At 41.5% G+C, this 17,851-nt stretch overlaps 1 protein-coding gene and 1 long non-coding RNA gene across 4 annotated transcripts in view; one reads left to right on the top strand and one right to left on the bottom strand.

Moving 5' to 3' along the window:
- The window catches only part of Casr (calcium sensing receptor), a 74,671-nt gene that overhangs the window by 43,185 nt on the left and 13,635 nt on the right, over positions 1-17,851 (top strand). For all 3 annotated transcript variants that reach the window (XM_005327660.4, XM_078044129.1, XM_078044130.1), the window contains 3 exons: positions 5,807-6,233; positions 8,750-9,056; positions 13,013-13,897. In XM_005327660.4, coding sequence (XP_005327717.2) covers positions 6,049-6,233; positions 8,750-9,056; positions 13,013-13,897 — 1,377 coding nt within the window. In that variant the 5' untranslated portion in view covers positions 5,807-6,048. The remainder of the gene's footprint in view (positions 1-5,806; positions 6,234-8,749; positions 9,057-13,012; positions 13,898-17,851) is intronic.
- LOC144376405 (uncharacterized) lies at positions 1,491-17,326 on the bottom strand. The gene is made up of 2 exons (XR_013436851.1): positions 16,608-17,326; positions 1,491-4,244 (listed from the first exon to the last, which is right to left on the bottom strand). It is a non-coding gene; the product is annotated as an uncharacterized LOC144376405 (long non-coding RNA).

The following is a 17,851-nucleotide window of genomic DNA, read 5'->3' as shown; positions in this document are numbered from 1 at the left end:
CTGTGATACGATTACTGGCATTTTTTATGGTCAATGTGACAATAGAAGGCAAAGATTATGGTACAATAAACCAAAGACAAATCAGTGTACTCAGCCTACAAAGATAAACAATCTCTCTTGGAAATAGAATCTGGCTTCAGAACCATTTTTTTTCCCTAGACAACCTAGAATTATTTGTATGTAATCCAGGAATTATATGTAATCTAGGAATTGAGAAATTGTAGCTTTTGAACTTGGCATACCTTAAGTTTACAGAGCGCTTTTGTTTTTAGAAGATCCATGCCTCCATTTTCTCAGTTTGAAATGTGGGCACAATCATTCTGCTCAGAGTTATGCAATTCCCAGAAATGCTGAAACCAAGGGGCAAGAGTGGGGGTGGTTTTTACTTAGGTGTAAATTGAACTGTAGCAACATTGACCACTACCCTTTCCTCTCTATCCTCCACTAACTTGTCATTGGCTATAAAACTTGGGTGAGCCACATACCTACTTTGGGGCCAAAGACAAGTTCAATCGACATTTTGTTTTATTTTTTATAGTTGTAGATGGGCAACCTGCCTTTATTTTTATTTATTTATTTTTATGTGGTGCTAAGGATCAAACCCAGTGCCTCACATGTGCTAGGCAAGGACTCTACCACTGAGTCCCAGCCCCATCCCCTCAATAGACATTTTTAAAGCATCTCTGCAGTACCAGGTTTATTGTTTGATGCTGGGGCACAACTGTGATCATGATGAAGCTTCTGCCTGTCAGGACCTTAAGTCTCGTAGGATGAACCCCTCCCCTGTTTTGTCCTGAAGTTGCCCAACCAGTCCCTGGCCTGTACTGGTCACACCTCATTCATTCATTCAACAAGTATTTGTGAAATATCTATTAAATCCCAGGTGCAGTGCTCTCTTACCATGGTGAGGAAGAGACAGGCCCTGCCCTCAGGAAGCTACCAGATACCACCCTGACTTAATTCTGTCTGCTGGCCATCACCAGACAACACCACTCCATCCTCTGTGCTCCCTCAACACTTAGTTCCTGCCTCTCACTAGCATCTACATTCCTGTCATTATAATGCCTTTTTGGTCTACTTTAAAACCATCAGTACCTTCAAGGAAAGAAGTTCAACTTTCTTTCCCTAGTGTCGTGCCCTCCCTCATGTCTAGTATATTGAGAGCCCAGGAAATGGTTTTTGAGTAGATCAATAACTGCATGAATTTATAAACTCAGGACCCATGGAACCCGTAGAACAATCTGCCCTGTCTTCAGTTCTGTGTGTCTTGGATGAGAAACTTAATGAGCAATCACCTATCAGTACTGGAACACTCCTCGTGATGGCAAGGACCTTCTAAACATAAAACCAGGCAGTCCACAGGCCATTTCTTCTTCCTTGATGCATTGGTCATTGAGAGAAAGAACAAATATTGGCATCAGCCTAGTATTTAACACATTTTTGCAGGAGGACAAACATGATATGATGATTTAAATGGAATAAAATTACAGTAAAGAGAAGAAATAAGTTTACTTGCAACCCAGATAGATTCTGTTAGAGATGACTTCAGTAAGAAAAAAAATATATCACAACAGTGGATTTTTAAAAAAAAAAAAAAAGTATTTTTCTCTATCATGTGAAATTGCAGGAGTAATCCAATAATGAGGTCCTGCTCCAGGAGATCCTCTGCTCCTGACACCATCATCCCCTAGAATGGGGCTCATGGCTCCAGATGGGCTTGTTGTCAAATCCACCTCCATGCAGCAGAATGAAGGAAGGGGACTGAAATGACAATGCACACCGACTCTCTTCAGCTAGATTCCCAGAAACTGTCACTGGACACTTCAGCTTACATTCCATTGGCCAACGCTTAGACACAGGACCCCACGTGATCATAAAGGAAGTTGGGATAGCAGTCTGTGTTTTGGACAGCCACTTTGTCCAGCTAAAAATTCTTTTACTGTATCATAAAAGGAAGGCAGACACAAGGAGTCCAATTAGAAGTCCGTACCACAGATGTGGAAATTCAAGTGTTACTAGTGATGATTCTTGTATTCTAACTACTACAAGCTGAAGACACAGCCATGAGCTTCAGTGGTTAAGCTACTGGGTCCTTCCCTGATTATTGATGTCGAGTGAGCTAGAGAGGAAAGAAAGCTGTTGCAACAGGGCAGGTAGGATGTGTGGCAGCCGGGACAGAGGCCCTGGCAATGGGAAGAAAGCCGAGCAGAGAGCCGAGCAGAGAGCCATGGCAGAATCACAGGACAGGGAGACGGACGTTGGAGGAAAGGAAGATGTGTTCATCCGTTTTGCATCACTGTGACCAACATGCCTGGCAGGAATGATATAAAGAGGAAGAGTTGATCTGGGCTCACGGGTTCCAAGGTTCAGTCCAGGGCTAGCGGGCTCTGGGCCCGAGGTGAAGTAGAACATCATGGTGGAAAGGGCATGAAGGAGGAAAGCTGCTCCTCTCACGGGAGCCCAGAAGCAGAGAACAAACAGGGTGCCCCACCCCAAAGGCCCGCCCCCAGGCCCCCCACCTACTTCTTCCTGCCACTCCCTACCAGCCTATAGCTATCACCCAGTACAGTAGCCCATTCAAATTATTAATCCCTCAAATGAAGTAGTCCTCTGATTAGGTTACAGCGTCATAATCTAATTACAAAGTTTATGGTGGGCACTTCCTATCCAAACCATAACAGAAGATGAAGGATCCAGAGTGATTCTCCACACTGAAAGCAATTTAGACCCTGGTAATAGGACTATAAAGAGAGGTATGGAGACTACATTAGACTGGTGAAGTTAACTGCTACAAATTGACCTGAAATCTCTCCTTCATCTTTTACTTCTGACCATGAATTTTCTTTTGAGTAGGCTAATGAAGTTAATAAACTTCTCCAAGTAGTTAATCTTTCACAGAAAAAAATCTAAAAATTCTTAGTGACTTACCCAGCCAGTTATAGTGTCCCCTCTCCTGCCTAATTCAGTATAGCAGTGAACTCTTAACGAATTCTTAATTCAAATAACAGCATTTTTCACTTGAATAAACTGAAGATATAGAGTATCTAGTCCCCCACCTAGAAAGTGGACATGCCAAATTGTCGTGCAGTTGAATGTATGTTGGCATGTAAAATAGAAATAAATGCCAGTTTTTGTCTCTCTCTAAAGTCCCTTCTTTTAGCAGGTACGATGGCTCACACCTATCATTCCAGCAGCTCCAGAGGCTGAGGCAGGAGGATCACAAGTTCAAAGCCAACCTCAGTAACTTACCAATGCGCTAAGGACTTAGTGAGACCAGGTCACAAAATAAAAAATAAAAACAAAGGGGCTGGGGATATGTCTCAGTGGTTAAGCACCCCTGGCTTCAATCTCTGATATCAAAAAATTAATAAAGAAAGGAAGGAAGGAAGGAAGGAAGGAAGGAAGGAAGGAAAGAAGGAGAAAGAAAAGTATCTTATTTTTCTAAACATTCATCTGACGAATATTTATTAAACATTTACTATTTCAGACAGTCATGGGGGACAAAATTGAATTTAGAGGAAGCAAAGTTAAGATTTTATATTTTACTTCTGAGTATTGATGCAAATTCTCATATTCTGCACCAGCACTCTTACCCACTGGACCGGGAGCTCTTAAAGGACAGAAACATGCATGTGTTTTTCACCTTTATATACCCAGACCTCAGCACATGTTCTCATTGAATGTATGTGTGAACATACGACCAAGGTCTAAGAAATGAAGCCCAAAAATCTAAAAGCAGGACGGGAGTCTGAAAACTGGGATGGTCATGAGGCATGACTAAGGTCAATTCCATGGAAGCTGAGTGTCTGCAGGGTGCTCCTTCCATGTGAGGCCAGGTGCCCTCAGCTCGAATGGCCAGTAGAGATTCCTATGGGACAAGAGGCACCTGATGACAATGGTGAAGAGCTTGGGCTCAGAATTGGACATTTCCACATGTAACTATAATAAAGAATGATGGCTCTCCCAAGAGGGGAGCTCCAAGATCCAAGTTGTAAGAGGGTGTGTTCTCACAGGTGTGCCTTCCTAGCCTGGTGGTTCAGGGAAGGCCTCTTGAAGGAGTCCTGAAATTACTCACTGCACAACTGAGGTTAGGTCAATGCGGGCTGAGATCCAGTCTCTGCTCCAGTCCCCCATCTGTGTACCTTGATGCAAGGCCATGCCTGCCCCAGAGGGGCTCCTTTCTCCTTCACACAAAGGCCTCACAGTTTACCATGTCATGCCTCATACTCGTGAACACTTGAAATCTGAAAGATAAGCAGATGTTACACAAGGAAAGTTTGAACCAAAGGGACCAAGGAGGGGAACAGCATGTAGGAGGTCTGGGTATTTCAAAAGCCAAGTGGCCTTGAAGAACAAAGGAAGCTCAGTAAAACTGAACATGAAGTTCAAAGGGAAAGCCAGAAAGAGAGGCTGGAAAGGGATTCATCACAGCTACCATTTTCTGTGATGAATTAACTGGTTACACTGAGCAATTGGCTCTTTGCACATTATTTAATTGAAATTACAGAGGTTACATGACTTGTAACCTCTGTTGTGCTAGGAAGTAGTAGAACTATGAGTCAAAGCCAGGTTTAACTTCAGAACCTGTGTCCAAACCACTTGTTCTACCAAATCCAGAGATTTACAAAAGTGGATTTCAAAGGATAAAACCAAAGATGGGAAGGCCAGTTAACAATAGTTTCTAAGGGCTGGGGATATAGCTCAGTTGATAGAGTGCTTGCCTTGCATGCACAAGGCCCTGGGTTCAATCCCCAGCACTACAAAAAAATATATATATAGTTGCAAACATTCAGGTAAAAAATGTTGATAGATTTCACATACAATCAGAAAGAAGAGTGGGCGGAGATTCCAGGGAGATTTAGGAAGAAAAATATAGTTGGTAGTTGTTTGAACATGAAGGGTGATGATGAGAAAAGAGGCCATGAATGGCTTCTAATTTTGTGTCTTTGTGGACGGCACGTAATTCTGTATAATGGAAAACAATAAAGGAGGAAGGAATCTGAGAGGGAGGTGAGTTTAGGATGAAGCACTTTGGGACATCCAAGTAAAGGTGTCCAGTAGACAGCTCAGTGCTTTGGCCCTGAACAGCAGGAAAGTCTCTACATTTAGCCAATATCAACATGAAATCGGTAATTGAGCCACAGGTGGGTGAGACAGGGTGCAACAAAGAATGCATATTAAGCTAATCATGCCATAGCAGAAAGTCTTTTCCTTTGATCCAACAGTTCAGCTTTGTGAAACCCATGATTTATCTGTGTCCTTCATAATAACTTTTTTTTTAAAGGCTTACAGAGTATCACATTACAAACTGGAACCAGAGACCTGCACCAAAAAGGGGTAGGGGAGCTATCATAATAACTAAACAGTCTTTTCTGACATTTCTGTCTGGTTCAAAGTCAGATTTAAACTTAAATATGATTTGTTCAGGATTTCCTATGAGAACATGTGTATGAATAAAATATCATTAATATTATGATCCAGGGAGCTGCTGCCAACCCCATGCATTATTTATGCAGGAGATGAATGGATGACAACCCAGCAGCAACCTCCATGGAGAGAGACCTTAGCTTATCACAGGGCTCTTTAAAATGGAGCCTCTCATAACTGAACCCAGTCCTACAATATGGCCCATTAAAATTTTTCATATCTTACATGAAGTGCTATAAAAATGTGACTCTATACCATGGCTTCTCAATCTGCTACCTCTGAGTCCCTCTAAATGGAAATTCTGAGCCACCTCTGACACCATCATAAGAAGATGGGATTTAAGTTTAGTTGAATCCATTCTGTGTCTCTGTTCTTTTAGAAACCACCCCAGACAGTCTCTACAGGATGCGGCTTCTTGAGACACAAGGACCACCCACCTTACACATCCACAAAGAAGAAGGCAGAATTGGAGATGGCGACACCATGGCTTCCATTGTGTTACTAATGGTTCTGTAGGCATGTGTCTCCACCGCAGGGTGTAAACTGCACCAAAGGGAAGTTCTCACCAAGGGACCCAGACTACCAGCACCATTGTCTCGCCCCTGGAGAGAAGGCAGAGTCATGGTGCCACATAGCTGCTGTTTGGTCCTCTTGGCATTGGCCTGGTACTCCTCTGCCTATGGGCCCGACCAGCGAGCCCAGAAGAAAGGGGACATTATCCTCGGGGGACTCTTCCCTATTCATTTTGGAGTAGCAGCCAAAGATCAAGATCTGAAATCAAGGCCAGAGTCCGTGGAATGCATCAGGTAAGCAAGGAGACAAATCTGGGTCCCTTTCTGGGAGGTTGGAGAAGAACTGAGCTGCACTAGACTCAGAATAACTTTCTGAAACTTGAGTCTCTATTTTCCAATAGGGTGATTGGTTATCTTTCGAAAGCCTATTGGCCTCTCCCTTTTTAATCTCTAAAGATTTTTTTTTTTTTTTGCTAAAGATAAAAATGTCAAGTATATTGAGTAGAAAAATCGATGGCCTGTTAAAGCCTAGTCATTTGGTAACTAGGTCATAAGGTTCACCTGGTGACGCCACTTGACGACAGTGTCGCTTAATGGAAGACCTAAATTCCCCACTGACCTTACATGCCCCAGTTGGTCAGTGACACCTGAGTGTGGTCTGCCTCGGCTCTTTTTGTTGTTGTTATTATTTTCATAAAGGAATTCAGAGTTGAAATAAACTTCAGTACTCAGCAAGGCCCAGGCACCTGCAAAATGCATTTTGGAACAAGTCCTACTAGAAAGTCTTTCTCATTAGCAGACAAACTCCACCTCCACCCCCATCCCACCCACTCTTGGCCCACACCCTACTCCTGCTACCTCAGATGGAGCAGCGCAGAATACATCCAACTCTCTGCAGACTCCCTGCCATTTGAAGACAGCAAATATGTCCCATCAAATCTTTTCTTATCCAGATCAAATACCCTCAGTTTGTTCATTCTTCTCCTGTGACATAATTTCTAGACCCCTCATCATTCCAGTTCCCTCCATCTGATACTCCCTAATTTATCCTGACCATTCTGGAACATGTTATTCAGCAGTAGGCAACTCTTAGCAGTAGGGTCTGACTCTGCAGAGTAAATGCGACTACATGTATCGCCTCCTTAATTAGTCCATCAGGCCCCATGACCTTGCTCCAAGATTTGACCCAGCTTCTCGGAGACAGCAGCACTTCCTCTCTGAGACTGCAACTTCTGGAAGGGATTCAGCCCTTCTCCTGATCTTCCTGATAGCTGGAAAATTAAAATGAAAACCAGCAAAACTGGATTTTTGTTCATGCTCTAATGAGAACTAGTATATTAAAGAATGTTTTCACATTTTTGTTATAAATGCAGAAAAATTGAATGCAGAATTTCACTGATGTTGATTGTTTCTGTTACATGACCCATGTGGACAGATGGTCCATTTGCCACTAATGGATAGACCTAAGATCAAGCAAGAAGCTTGCCCTGAAGTCATATATTTTTAAAGTATATTAATAAAAGCACTGTTTTTCTATAACAAAAATTTTTTACTATCTCTTAATAATTTGGCAGATTTAAAACAAATTAATTGAACAAATAAATGAAGGAAACATAAAGAAAGGGACAAAGAGAAAATGTCACGTTAAAAGTCAGACCATGAACTTTGGGAGCCTGAATGCTAAAGTGGGCTACTGTGGATTAGATTTCTCCAGTCACTGAGTTGAGTCATGAAACCCACTATATAAAGGGAGAAGCTGCCGTGTTCTGAGGCTTTTTCTTTGAACTTGGTGCACTGTGTCTGCACATTAATCAGCCCTAACTCTGAACCTAGTCCAGGGACAGTGAAAGCTGTGTCACCAACCCTATTTCTCTTTGTTACGCTTAATTTTTACTTAAAATAATCTTCTTTGAAAAGTAGCGCACACACATTTTTTAATAGAAAGTATAATATAAGTCAAAAGTGCATAATATTAAAGCTCTTCATTCACCACCCAGAAGGATCACTGTTTCTCTATAGCCTTTATATGTTAGCTGTTTGTTTACAAAAGTACCATCATCTCTCCTTGCCCTTTGATCTCCAAGAACAGCACGGTCTAAATTGGTGACTCTGCAAAACTGAGCTTATTTTTAGGTTCCCACATATTAATATTCTAATCTATTTATATTTTCCCTGGTCCTTTATCTTTTTAAATCTATGTGTTACTTTCTTCTCTCTCTCTCTCTCTCTCTCTCTCTCTCTCTCTCTCTCTCTCTCTCTCTCTCTCTCTCAGCAATTCTAGAGCCTCATGCATGCTAGGTAAGCACTTTTAGTTAGCTACCCACCCCAACCTAGCCCTTTATTTAATGCTATTTTGAGACAGTTTTCTCTAAGTTGCTGAGGCTGGCCTCAAGCTCATAATTCTCCTGTCTCAGCCTCCCAACAACTAGGATCACAGGTGTGTGCCACCACACCCTGACCAAGTCTATGTATTTACTTTTATCAACATACCTCACATTAACTATTACAAATTCTTTGCTAGAGGAAGCAGATATGAATTGTTCAATGGACTACTAATACAATTTCTATCATTATTTCTCCTAACTCTTTGGGAATGCCATTCTGAGAATTTTACCAAATTATCTCACATCATCATCTTCACAACCACCAAGGGACAAGTGTCTTCCCCATTTTACAGAGAGGACCTTGAGTCTCAAAGAGCACAATACCAAAGCCTAACAGAGCCATGATTCAAACCCAGCTCTGCCCAGTCCTTATGCTAACACAGGTGGACAGAAATCCTCTCATTTTCTTCCATTTCTTTCTTCCAGGTACAATTTCCGTGGGTTTCGCTGGTTACAAGCTATGATATTTGCCATAGAGGAGATCAACAGCAGCCCGGCCCTTCTTCCCAACATGACTCTGGGTTACAGGATATTCGACACTTGCAATACTGTTTCTAAGGCCTTAGAGGCCACCCTGAGTTTTGTCGCCCAGAACAAAATTGATTCTTTGAACCTCGATGAGTTCTGCAACTGCTCAGAGCACATCCCTTCGACTATTGCTGTGGTGGGAGCAACTGGCTCAGGCGTCTCCACAGCGGTGGCCAATCTGCTGGGGCTCTTCTACATTCCCCAGGTACTGACACCTTCTTAGATGGAACTAGGGGCAGAGGCAAGAGAAGCAGGAGTAGAGAGGAGATGCTCTGACAGTGTCTATACAGTTAGCTATTTTCCTACCAGAGACTAGCTTAACACTGACCAAAAAAAAAAAAAAAAAATCTGCAATCATTCAGGGTGCTGTATCATGACCACTGGGGACTTTAGAGACCCTAATGTCAACCTTCACTACTCTTCCAAAATTATTTTAAATGTACTTTGTAAGTATACAATTTTAGGGTTTTTTTTTTCCAGTGTTCAATTATTTGTTTTCAAGTCCATTTTTTTTTAGTATATGACCTTTCTTCTGTTCTTTTCTACTAAAAGGAACAAGTCTATACAATGTATATCTCAACTTTCAAACCTAAAACATCTGTCCCTGGTCCTGTTCCCTCCAAGTCTCTACTTCTCTTTGGTTGAAAGTTTCATTCAGAGGGAAGCATAGCATATTTTATCACAAAACAGAAATTTAATCGTTGTTTTGCACATGTCAGATATGGAGGCCATTCTAATCATTCAACAGATATTTATGGATCTTATATGAACAACTGCTAGTCCCTGTGCAATTCCCTGCAGGAATTCAGCCTCGGTGGATACATGGTTGCATTTTTTTAAATAGCTTTATTTTGTTTATCTATTTATATGTGGTGCTGAGAATGGAACCCAGTGTCTCACACATGCTAGGCAAGAGCTCTACCACTGAGCCACATCCTCAGCCCCCATATGGTTACATTTTTGAATACCAACAGTTCATATGTTAATAAACATTTGTTTATTAACATTAATAAACAAATGTTAATAAACATTTCTTCAAAGTTACATTGTCCACCCTCAAAAAAGTAACAGCAAACTCTAAATGTCATCTTATTACCTGATTCCCTCTCCATAAAACTATAGAGCAAACCTCTCTATAGATCTATGACATCACTTTAAAATAATGAAAAGTTGGAAACAGCCTAAATGTTTGTAAAAATCACTTCAATTATGATATACCCTTCATATGAAATTTTACATCAAATTATAAATCACACTTTAAATTTATCTTTCCAGTGTTTAATATTTAAAATTTGTATTTTAAATGTACCTTTGATAAATTCATATTTCTCTGCTGGAGGACTCTGCTTCTGTGACGATAGCTATTATACCTTTATATGCATGTGACATGACAGAAAGCCTTGTCATATTTACCAAATCCTTACTTCAGGGAATTAAAGGTGTTCCCCAAGGGGAAGCCCTGGCTTTGTAACTTTGTTGTGCCAAAATGGTCTGACAAAGTCCACAAATGTGTTGGGCATAAATATTCAGCATTAATACTATTGACACAATATTCAGCATTAATTTAAACACATGGTTAAGTAAGTTGTCACCCAGAACAAGATGTAACTGCCATCAAATAAAGAAAGAACTTGAAGGGAAGGGCTCTGATTCCACTTTGTTTAAATGAAAGATAAGGAGAAGTTGGATTTGAATTATAAGAGAACTGAGAAATTTGTATTTGTTATCAATCAAACCAGTATAAGGTTTTCTACCAAGGGGGTTCTCTGCCATGTCTGTGACTTGGAGTTGCTTGGCTGGGTCCACCCCTAGATGTGGTTTAATTGAGCTGAAACACAACCTGACACCTGGAGCTTCCAAAGCTCCCAGCTGATTCCAGTCTACAGTGGGGCCAGGAACCTCTGTAGCAGAGTGGGGTCAGGCGCCCCGCAGTATTTCTTATGCCTGTCACGCCACCAAGTGGATGGAGCAAGCAGAACAGCTAGAAGAGATTATGGTTGCAACAGTTTTTTTGAATCATTCATGAAATTCCCTCTTGGGAGAAAAGTTCTATGTGTTTTTAAGGGTTTTTTTTTCCCCTTGTGGGGGAATAGCAAAGTCAAATATTATAAATACTTTCTCAAAGAGAACACATCCTTGAGGAATATTTTGATTTTTAATTTGTATCCTTTGAATACCCTTTTGGGTCCATTTTCCAAAAGAAAATCAAGAGGCAAGCAATAATGGATGAACTTACAAAGTGGTAAGTTTGAGATTTGCAAACTAAATTTAGAAGCCTGTCATTTGAGTCTGCAAACAGAGCTCTCGAAAACAATGCCATCTAAATCACCTACCTCGTGAATTTCTGTGGTACCATAGGAGGGGCTTATTCTGACAAAAGAAAAAAAAATATTGATTTCACATTATAGTTTCTGAATTCAAAGCTCTTATCAGAAAAATCATACTTGCCCTTTAGGAAAGTTGGTCTGGTTCTTTCTTAGATCAACCCTTTTTATGTTTTCAAAGTCAAATCAAAACTATTTATTGATTTAAAAAAGAAACATATTAGAAATTTTTATATAAAACATTTAACATAGAAAATAATTGTTTTAATTGATGGGAAATATTTAAAAGTCTTTCTCGACTTGTTAAGTAGGAAGTTTTAAAACTCCCTATAAAACCAGAGAGCAAGAGATATTAACACTGTCTCATCCCCTAGAAGAAATTTCATTAAGGATAAAAATGTTTTATTGTTCAGAAGAAATGGGCCAATGACATGTTGCTCCCTAACTGGTGTGCCTTAATGACAGAGTGCCGCATGTGGGCTTAAGCCTGCTTGTCAAAGATGTGGCCCTTCTCAAACTTTGGGGTGGCTAGGGGAAGTCTGGGATTCTTCCATTTATCTTACCTTCTATGCTATGATATGGGGGTGGGGGGAAGCTGGGGAGCCCTGTGCTGGCTAACAGTACTTGGACACTTCGTCATCTCTTCACATCAAAGGCAAGACTTTCTGAACTCCTTGGTGGTGTATGCCCATGTTCAGATGCAGAACTTCTTCTATGTTAGAGAGTGGGGAGGTTCTCCAGGGCCCTTTCCAGCCTCTATCGGTTGTGGAGACTCACATCAGAAGCCTGCCAGTGGGCTTCCCCATCACCTGCAACGGAGCGAACGAAAGGGCCCTGGAAGGCAATGGAACCAGTGATAACTAGGAGAGGGAAAGAGGCTCTCCTGATGCCACTTAAGGGTGCTCATCACTGTTACTGTGATACATGGGGACTAAGCTTAATTAGCCTAATTAATCAAACCTAAAAAACAAATAGTTTTTAGAAATTATTGTTGCAGTTGTGGTTACTTTTATCTAAAATACTTGGGGCAGGGAGTAAGAGGAGGGAGGAGGGGAAATAGCTGGAGGATAGGAAGAGGAAAATTGGGCAGAATGGAAAAAAGGAACCACCTAGAGCTACTCTAAAGAGCCTTCACTTATAACCCATAGAAAACCTGATTCTTCCAGAGGTGGGTTGTGGACAAAGTAGTCCTCACAGTGGGAGGAAGCTATAGTGTTCAGATCAGAAGATGTGGGTACGTGGGTATGTTATAACCAGGGAGGAACACAGAGAGGAGGTTAGAAGAAATATGAAATAGTGCAGAGAGACTCTCTTTGAAAATATTGGCACGGGCTGGCTGTTGTAGCACACTCTTATTACCCCAGCAACTCCGGAGTCTGAGGCTGGAGAGTTGCAAGTTAGAGGCCAGTCTTAGCAACTTCATCAAGACCCTGTCTCAAAACAAAGATTAATGAATAAAAATGACTGGGGATGGTAGAGTGGTAGTAAATCACCCCTGAGTTCAACCCCCACTACCCATCCCCCTGCAAAAAAAAGAAAAAAAGAAAAGTGTATCCTTATTATTGTTAGATTGATTCTATGACTGGACCTATTTTTGAAGGTAGCACTGTGAAGAATCACCCACTAGGAATCAGGAAGCTCCTGGATGGACTCACAGGTGCTTGGGTGATCACACTGGAGTGGAACGGATTCTGGTTTTTCTCACCCTTTTATCCTGTCCACAGTGAATAGCAAGATTAAGGTGTACTCAAAAAACAACCCCCCGAGACAGCCTTTTGGCTCAGCTAGCACCTCAACCCACTCCCTCACTCATTCTGAGTTCTTGGTTCTTTTCCAGGTCAGCTACGCCTCCTCCAGCAGACTCCTCAGCAACAAGAATCAGTTCAAGTCCTTCCTCCGGACCATCCCCAATGATGAACACCAGGCCACCGCCATGGCAGACATAATCGAGTATTTCCGCTGGAACTGGGTGGGCACGATCGCAGCTGATGATGACTATGGCCGGCCAGGGATCGAGAAGTTCCGAGAAGAAGCTGAGGAGAGGGACATCTGCATTGACTTCAGCGAGCTCATCTCCCAGTACTCTGATGAGGAAGAGATCCAGCAGGTGGTGGAGGTGATCCAGAATTCCACAGCCAAGGTCATTGTCGTCTTCTCCAGCGGCCCAGACCTGGAGCCCCTCATCAAGGAGATCGTGCGGCGCAACATCACAGGCAGGATCTGGCTGGCCAGCGAAGCCTGGGCCAGCTCCTCCTTGATCGCCATGCCCGAGTACTTCCACGTGGTGGGAGGCACCATCGGGTTCGCTCTGAAGGCTGGGCAGATCCCAGGGTTCCGGGAATTCCTGCAGAAGGTCCATCCCAGGAAGTCTGTCCACAATGGTTTTGCCAAGGAGTTTTGGGAAGAAACATTTAACTGCCACCTCCAAGAAGGTGCTAAAGGACCTTTACCCATGGACACCTTCCTGAGAGGTCATGAGGAGGGTGGCAGCAGGTTAAGCAACAGCTCTACTGCTTTCCGACCCCTCTGCACAGGGGATGAGAACATCAGCAGTGTGGAGACGCCTTACATGGATTACACACACCTTCGAATATCCTACAATGTGTATTTAGCCGTCTACTCCATTGCTCATGCCCTGCAAGATATATACACCTGCTTACCAGGGAGAGGGCTCTTTACCAATGGTTCCTGTGCAGACATCAAGAAGGTTGAGGCTTGGCAGGTAAGTCCTTCATTCAGAGAGAAGTTTGCTGTATAATAAAGCAGAACCGTGCTGATCCAGACAAGAAAGACAAGAGTTACTTCAAAAAATGCAATATCTAAATGAGGCTACTGGAGGGTGCTTTGGATTCAAAGTGTCTTTTTAGATATCTGAGCAACTGACTTTTGCAAAATTGATAGTGATTAACTTGGTTAACTGTTTGAAGCCATGACTTCAACTCTTCATTAGTCCATTGATACAGAATGCCTAAAGTATGGCCCCTAAAAGTTTTCAACCAGATTTAGTACTGTGTGGAGTGTTTTTTTTGTAATGCCTAAATTAAAGATTCTGCTCCTTTACCAGGGTTCGCTGAATGCCTATTACATCCTGCTACATTACATATTGTAAGAGCTATAAAATGAGCTTTATGTGCTCAGATATGACTAGAAAAATCTCCCTCAAACATCATTGCTGGCCAAAGTTTTTAACCTCAAAATTTCCTTCTCTGCTCTGAACTTCTACTCCAGTAGATACAGGAGCTCAAATGAAGGTCAAAGATTAAAATGACTTTCAGAACCAGGATGCTAAGGCGTGGCATTGAAAGTAGGAGGGGTAAAGTGACAATCTCTGGCTGGTGAATACTATTGTCTTTCCATTCTTCATTTCCATGTCCCATACAAGGACGATCCCAGCTCTTGGAAAGACTGAGAGAGCAGGGTGGAATGGAAGGGAAAGGAGGCTTCCAGGGGGGGATGGCCTTTCAATGACTCTTCTCCCAGATAAGAAGATTCAGATGGGCAAGGCCAGAACTTGGGCCTAGGAGAAAACAAAAAAAGAAAAAGAAAACAAAAAACAAGGGCGTTTGACTATAGTCAAGATTAGAACTTTCAGTTGTAATAGAAAACCAGACCAAACAGGCTTGAGCAAAACATACACACACACACAGGAAAAAAAAAAAAAGAGGAAGTGTAGGGGTTCCTGTTGCTGAAAATCTCAGAAGCATTCCAGGCAGGTACTGCTAACTGCTTCATCTCCATCCCTTTGTTCCTTTGTCTCCAGAGCTAGCTGTTTTCAGCCTCTGCAGCAGCTCTGAGCTAAAACCCCTTGCCACTAAGGATCTCCTTACTTCCCAGCACGTCCTTTGAAAGCCCCAGAAATCATGTTGACTAACCACTCCTGGGACACAAATCTATTCCTGATGCTGAGTCTTCTCAAACTACAGAGACTGAGCAAGAGTAAGGGCAGAGTGGATCCCAAAAAGGAAATTCGGATGCTGTTACCAAAAGGAAGAGGAAATAGAAGCAATGCAGATGAAACTTAAATGCCAAAACAGACAACTCACCTGATCCTTGTCCAGATAAACATGTGTTCTGGCTCAGACATGCTCTGATACAATTCACACAGAAGAAGAGATGAATAGAAAAATGGGATCAGAGCTCTAGGGAAGAATAATATCCGGGCATTGGTCCCAGGATCCTGTGTGCTTGCTGTAGGTCTCCTTTGAGCCGCAATAACCCAAGCTGTCAGGTGAGCATTCCAGATTTTAAGACCTCAGCCATGTCTCTGTTCATCAGATGCACCAGCAGTACACTGTCATCATTAAGATCTTGATGGAAACCTGTCACCTGCACAATCTAACCTAAATATCTCAGCCTCTAATCCTGCACCTGCCTTCTCTCAAATCTTCCCTCAGCAGCCAACCTGCCTGGCATCTCCCTACAAACTATTTATCCATTTTGGACACATCTTCTCATTGGTTTTTGGCATAGCATCTTTGCTTAAATCACAGGCACACCTGGAGGCTCATCACTTTCTGTCTCCACCAGCGTTGTCCACCACAAACTTTTTTTTAATTTTTCTGGAAATCTTTTCAAATCAGACTCCCACACCTATACTCTCTGGTCATTCTTTATTCATCATTTTGTTCTGTTTTCATGCCCAGCTTAGACTTCTCCAGTGGTGGATTTCTAGTCTCCTGTCTTTGGCTACGTTCAGTTGATGCTTAGAGTGTGTGCAAAAAGGTGATCTCATTTATGCTCATGAGACATACAGTTCCACTTTGAAATCCTTTAGAGGAAATACCCTCAGAGGCCACAAGATGGGAATATGACCACATAAAAGAGGATGTGACCTTCTAGTCGTGTGCATGCCTGGTGTATTCCCTCTTCTTTCAGATCTGTGTCTTTCTCGGTATTTAGGTTGGTTATGAGCCTTTTGGTCTTTTGTTTCCTTTCTCTTCCTTCATTTATTCATTTTTTTCCCATATTATCCCACAAATCAAATAACTTTGAAGTATATTATTTTGAATTATGATCTCAGGTAAACATTTATGTTTCTTTTTTAATAGAACTATCAGTTCCTTCTTCTAAAGTTGCAAAAGCAAAAGAATGGTTCTTCTGAGGGGGATATCTAACTTATTTTTTAATTTACATTGATTTTTTTTCTTGGGTCAGTAATGACCAATTTAAAGAGTCTCTATCATTGTTCTTAAGGATAAAATGATTTTCCTCTCCATCTTCCCTGTTATGTGAATTAAAGGCAAAATATTATGCAGTAGTAAATAAAGTGCTTAAATACAAAGCTTGAAAGTCAACATATCAAAAAAATATTAAAGATACTTATAGGAATGACGTAAGGACAGGACTTAATAAACAAATCATTGGTTTCCAATGGATGAGGCATAAATTTTGACTACCACCTATTTTATAGTCGTGTGATTTCATTTACATACCTGCTATGAGGATGAACACTGCAATACTTCAGGTTAGGATCTGCAATAAGGAAGAAAATGCAAAACATTATGCAAAGCCAGATCCAGTCACACAAGTCCCAGGGGGCTTCCTTTTCTGGATGAGATGTCTGCATTTCTACCTTTTGGCTTCTGCCTGTCCTTTATCTCCCTGCTGCACTCTAAAACTAGACTTGCCATGTGTCCTTGGTCACCTCTCAGTGGCAAGCATCCGAGAGTCAACCTTGTTATCAGTCCCTGCCTACTGCTGAATATGAGCTCCCCCAAAGAAGTCATATTTCAATTTTCTAAATTACCTTTCCATACCTCCTTTTAAAAAAACAGCTTTATTGAAATATAATTTAGATGCCATATAATTTACTCATTTAAATTATTAAATTCCATGTTTTTACATATTCATAGAGTTGTGCAACCATGACTACAGCCCCCTTTAGAATCACATCATAAAGAAACCTCAGACCTTTATCACTCCCTAGTGTCCCCTCCCATACTTCCTTCTCTAAATAATCACTAATCCACCTAATGGACATCTCTGAACACTTTACATAAATGAAATGGTACAACCTATGGTCTTTTGTGACTCCTGTAGCCTAATACTGTATTTTGAAGGCTCATCAATATTGTAGCATGCATCTGTACTTTGGATGCATGCCAAATAGTATCCCATTTAATGTCATTCATCCAATTGGTAGACATATGGATTGTTTCACTTTGGGTTATTATAAATAATGTTGCCATGAACATTGGTGTACAAGTGTTTGTATGGACATATATTTTGAGTTCTGCTTAGTACATTCATAAGGGTGAAATTGAGTTGAATAGTAACTCTGTATTCTAGTTTTTGAGAAACTGCAAGACATTTTTCCAAAGTGGCTACATGTTTAAATCCCCACCAGCAGTTTCTAGACTGCTTCTAGATGTTCTCATCAACACTTCTTATTCTCTGACCCCATGCTATTTTGACGTGAAATCTAGACTTTTTGCCTTGGCCTCTCTTTACTTCTCTACTATATTTCCCCTTATTCTCCACCACATATGCAGTTTTAGAGAAACTGGTCTCTGCTGCCGCCATTACATGTCATGTTTATTCCTGAAATGATACCTTTGCCTACACTTGTTCCCCTGTTTTTAACACCCTACTTCCCCCTACCTTTGCCAGTGCAAATCCCTACCATGCTTCAAGTCCATGTTGGCCATTTCAGCTCTGTTGAATCTCTATTCTCTCT

This window comes from Ictidomys tridecemlineatus, chromosome 3, assembly GCF_052094955.1.
Source record: "Ictidomys tridecemlineatus isolate mIctTri1 chromosome 3, mIctTri1.hap1, whole genome shotgun sequence".
In the NCBI taxonomy this organism is placed as follows: domain Eukaryota; kingdom Metazoa; phylum Chordata; class Mammalia; order Rodentia; family Sciuridae; genus Ictidomys; species Ictidomys tridecemlineatus.
Note: the sequence above shows the minus strand (reverse complement) of the source record. Positions and strands in the feature narration are given on the sequence as shown.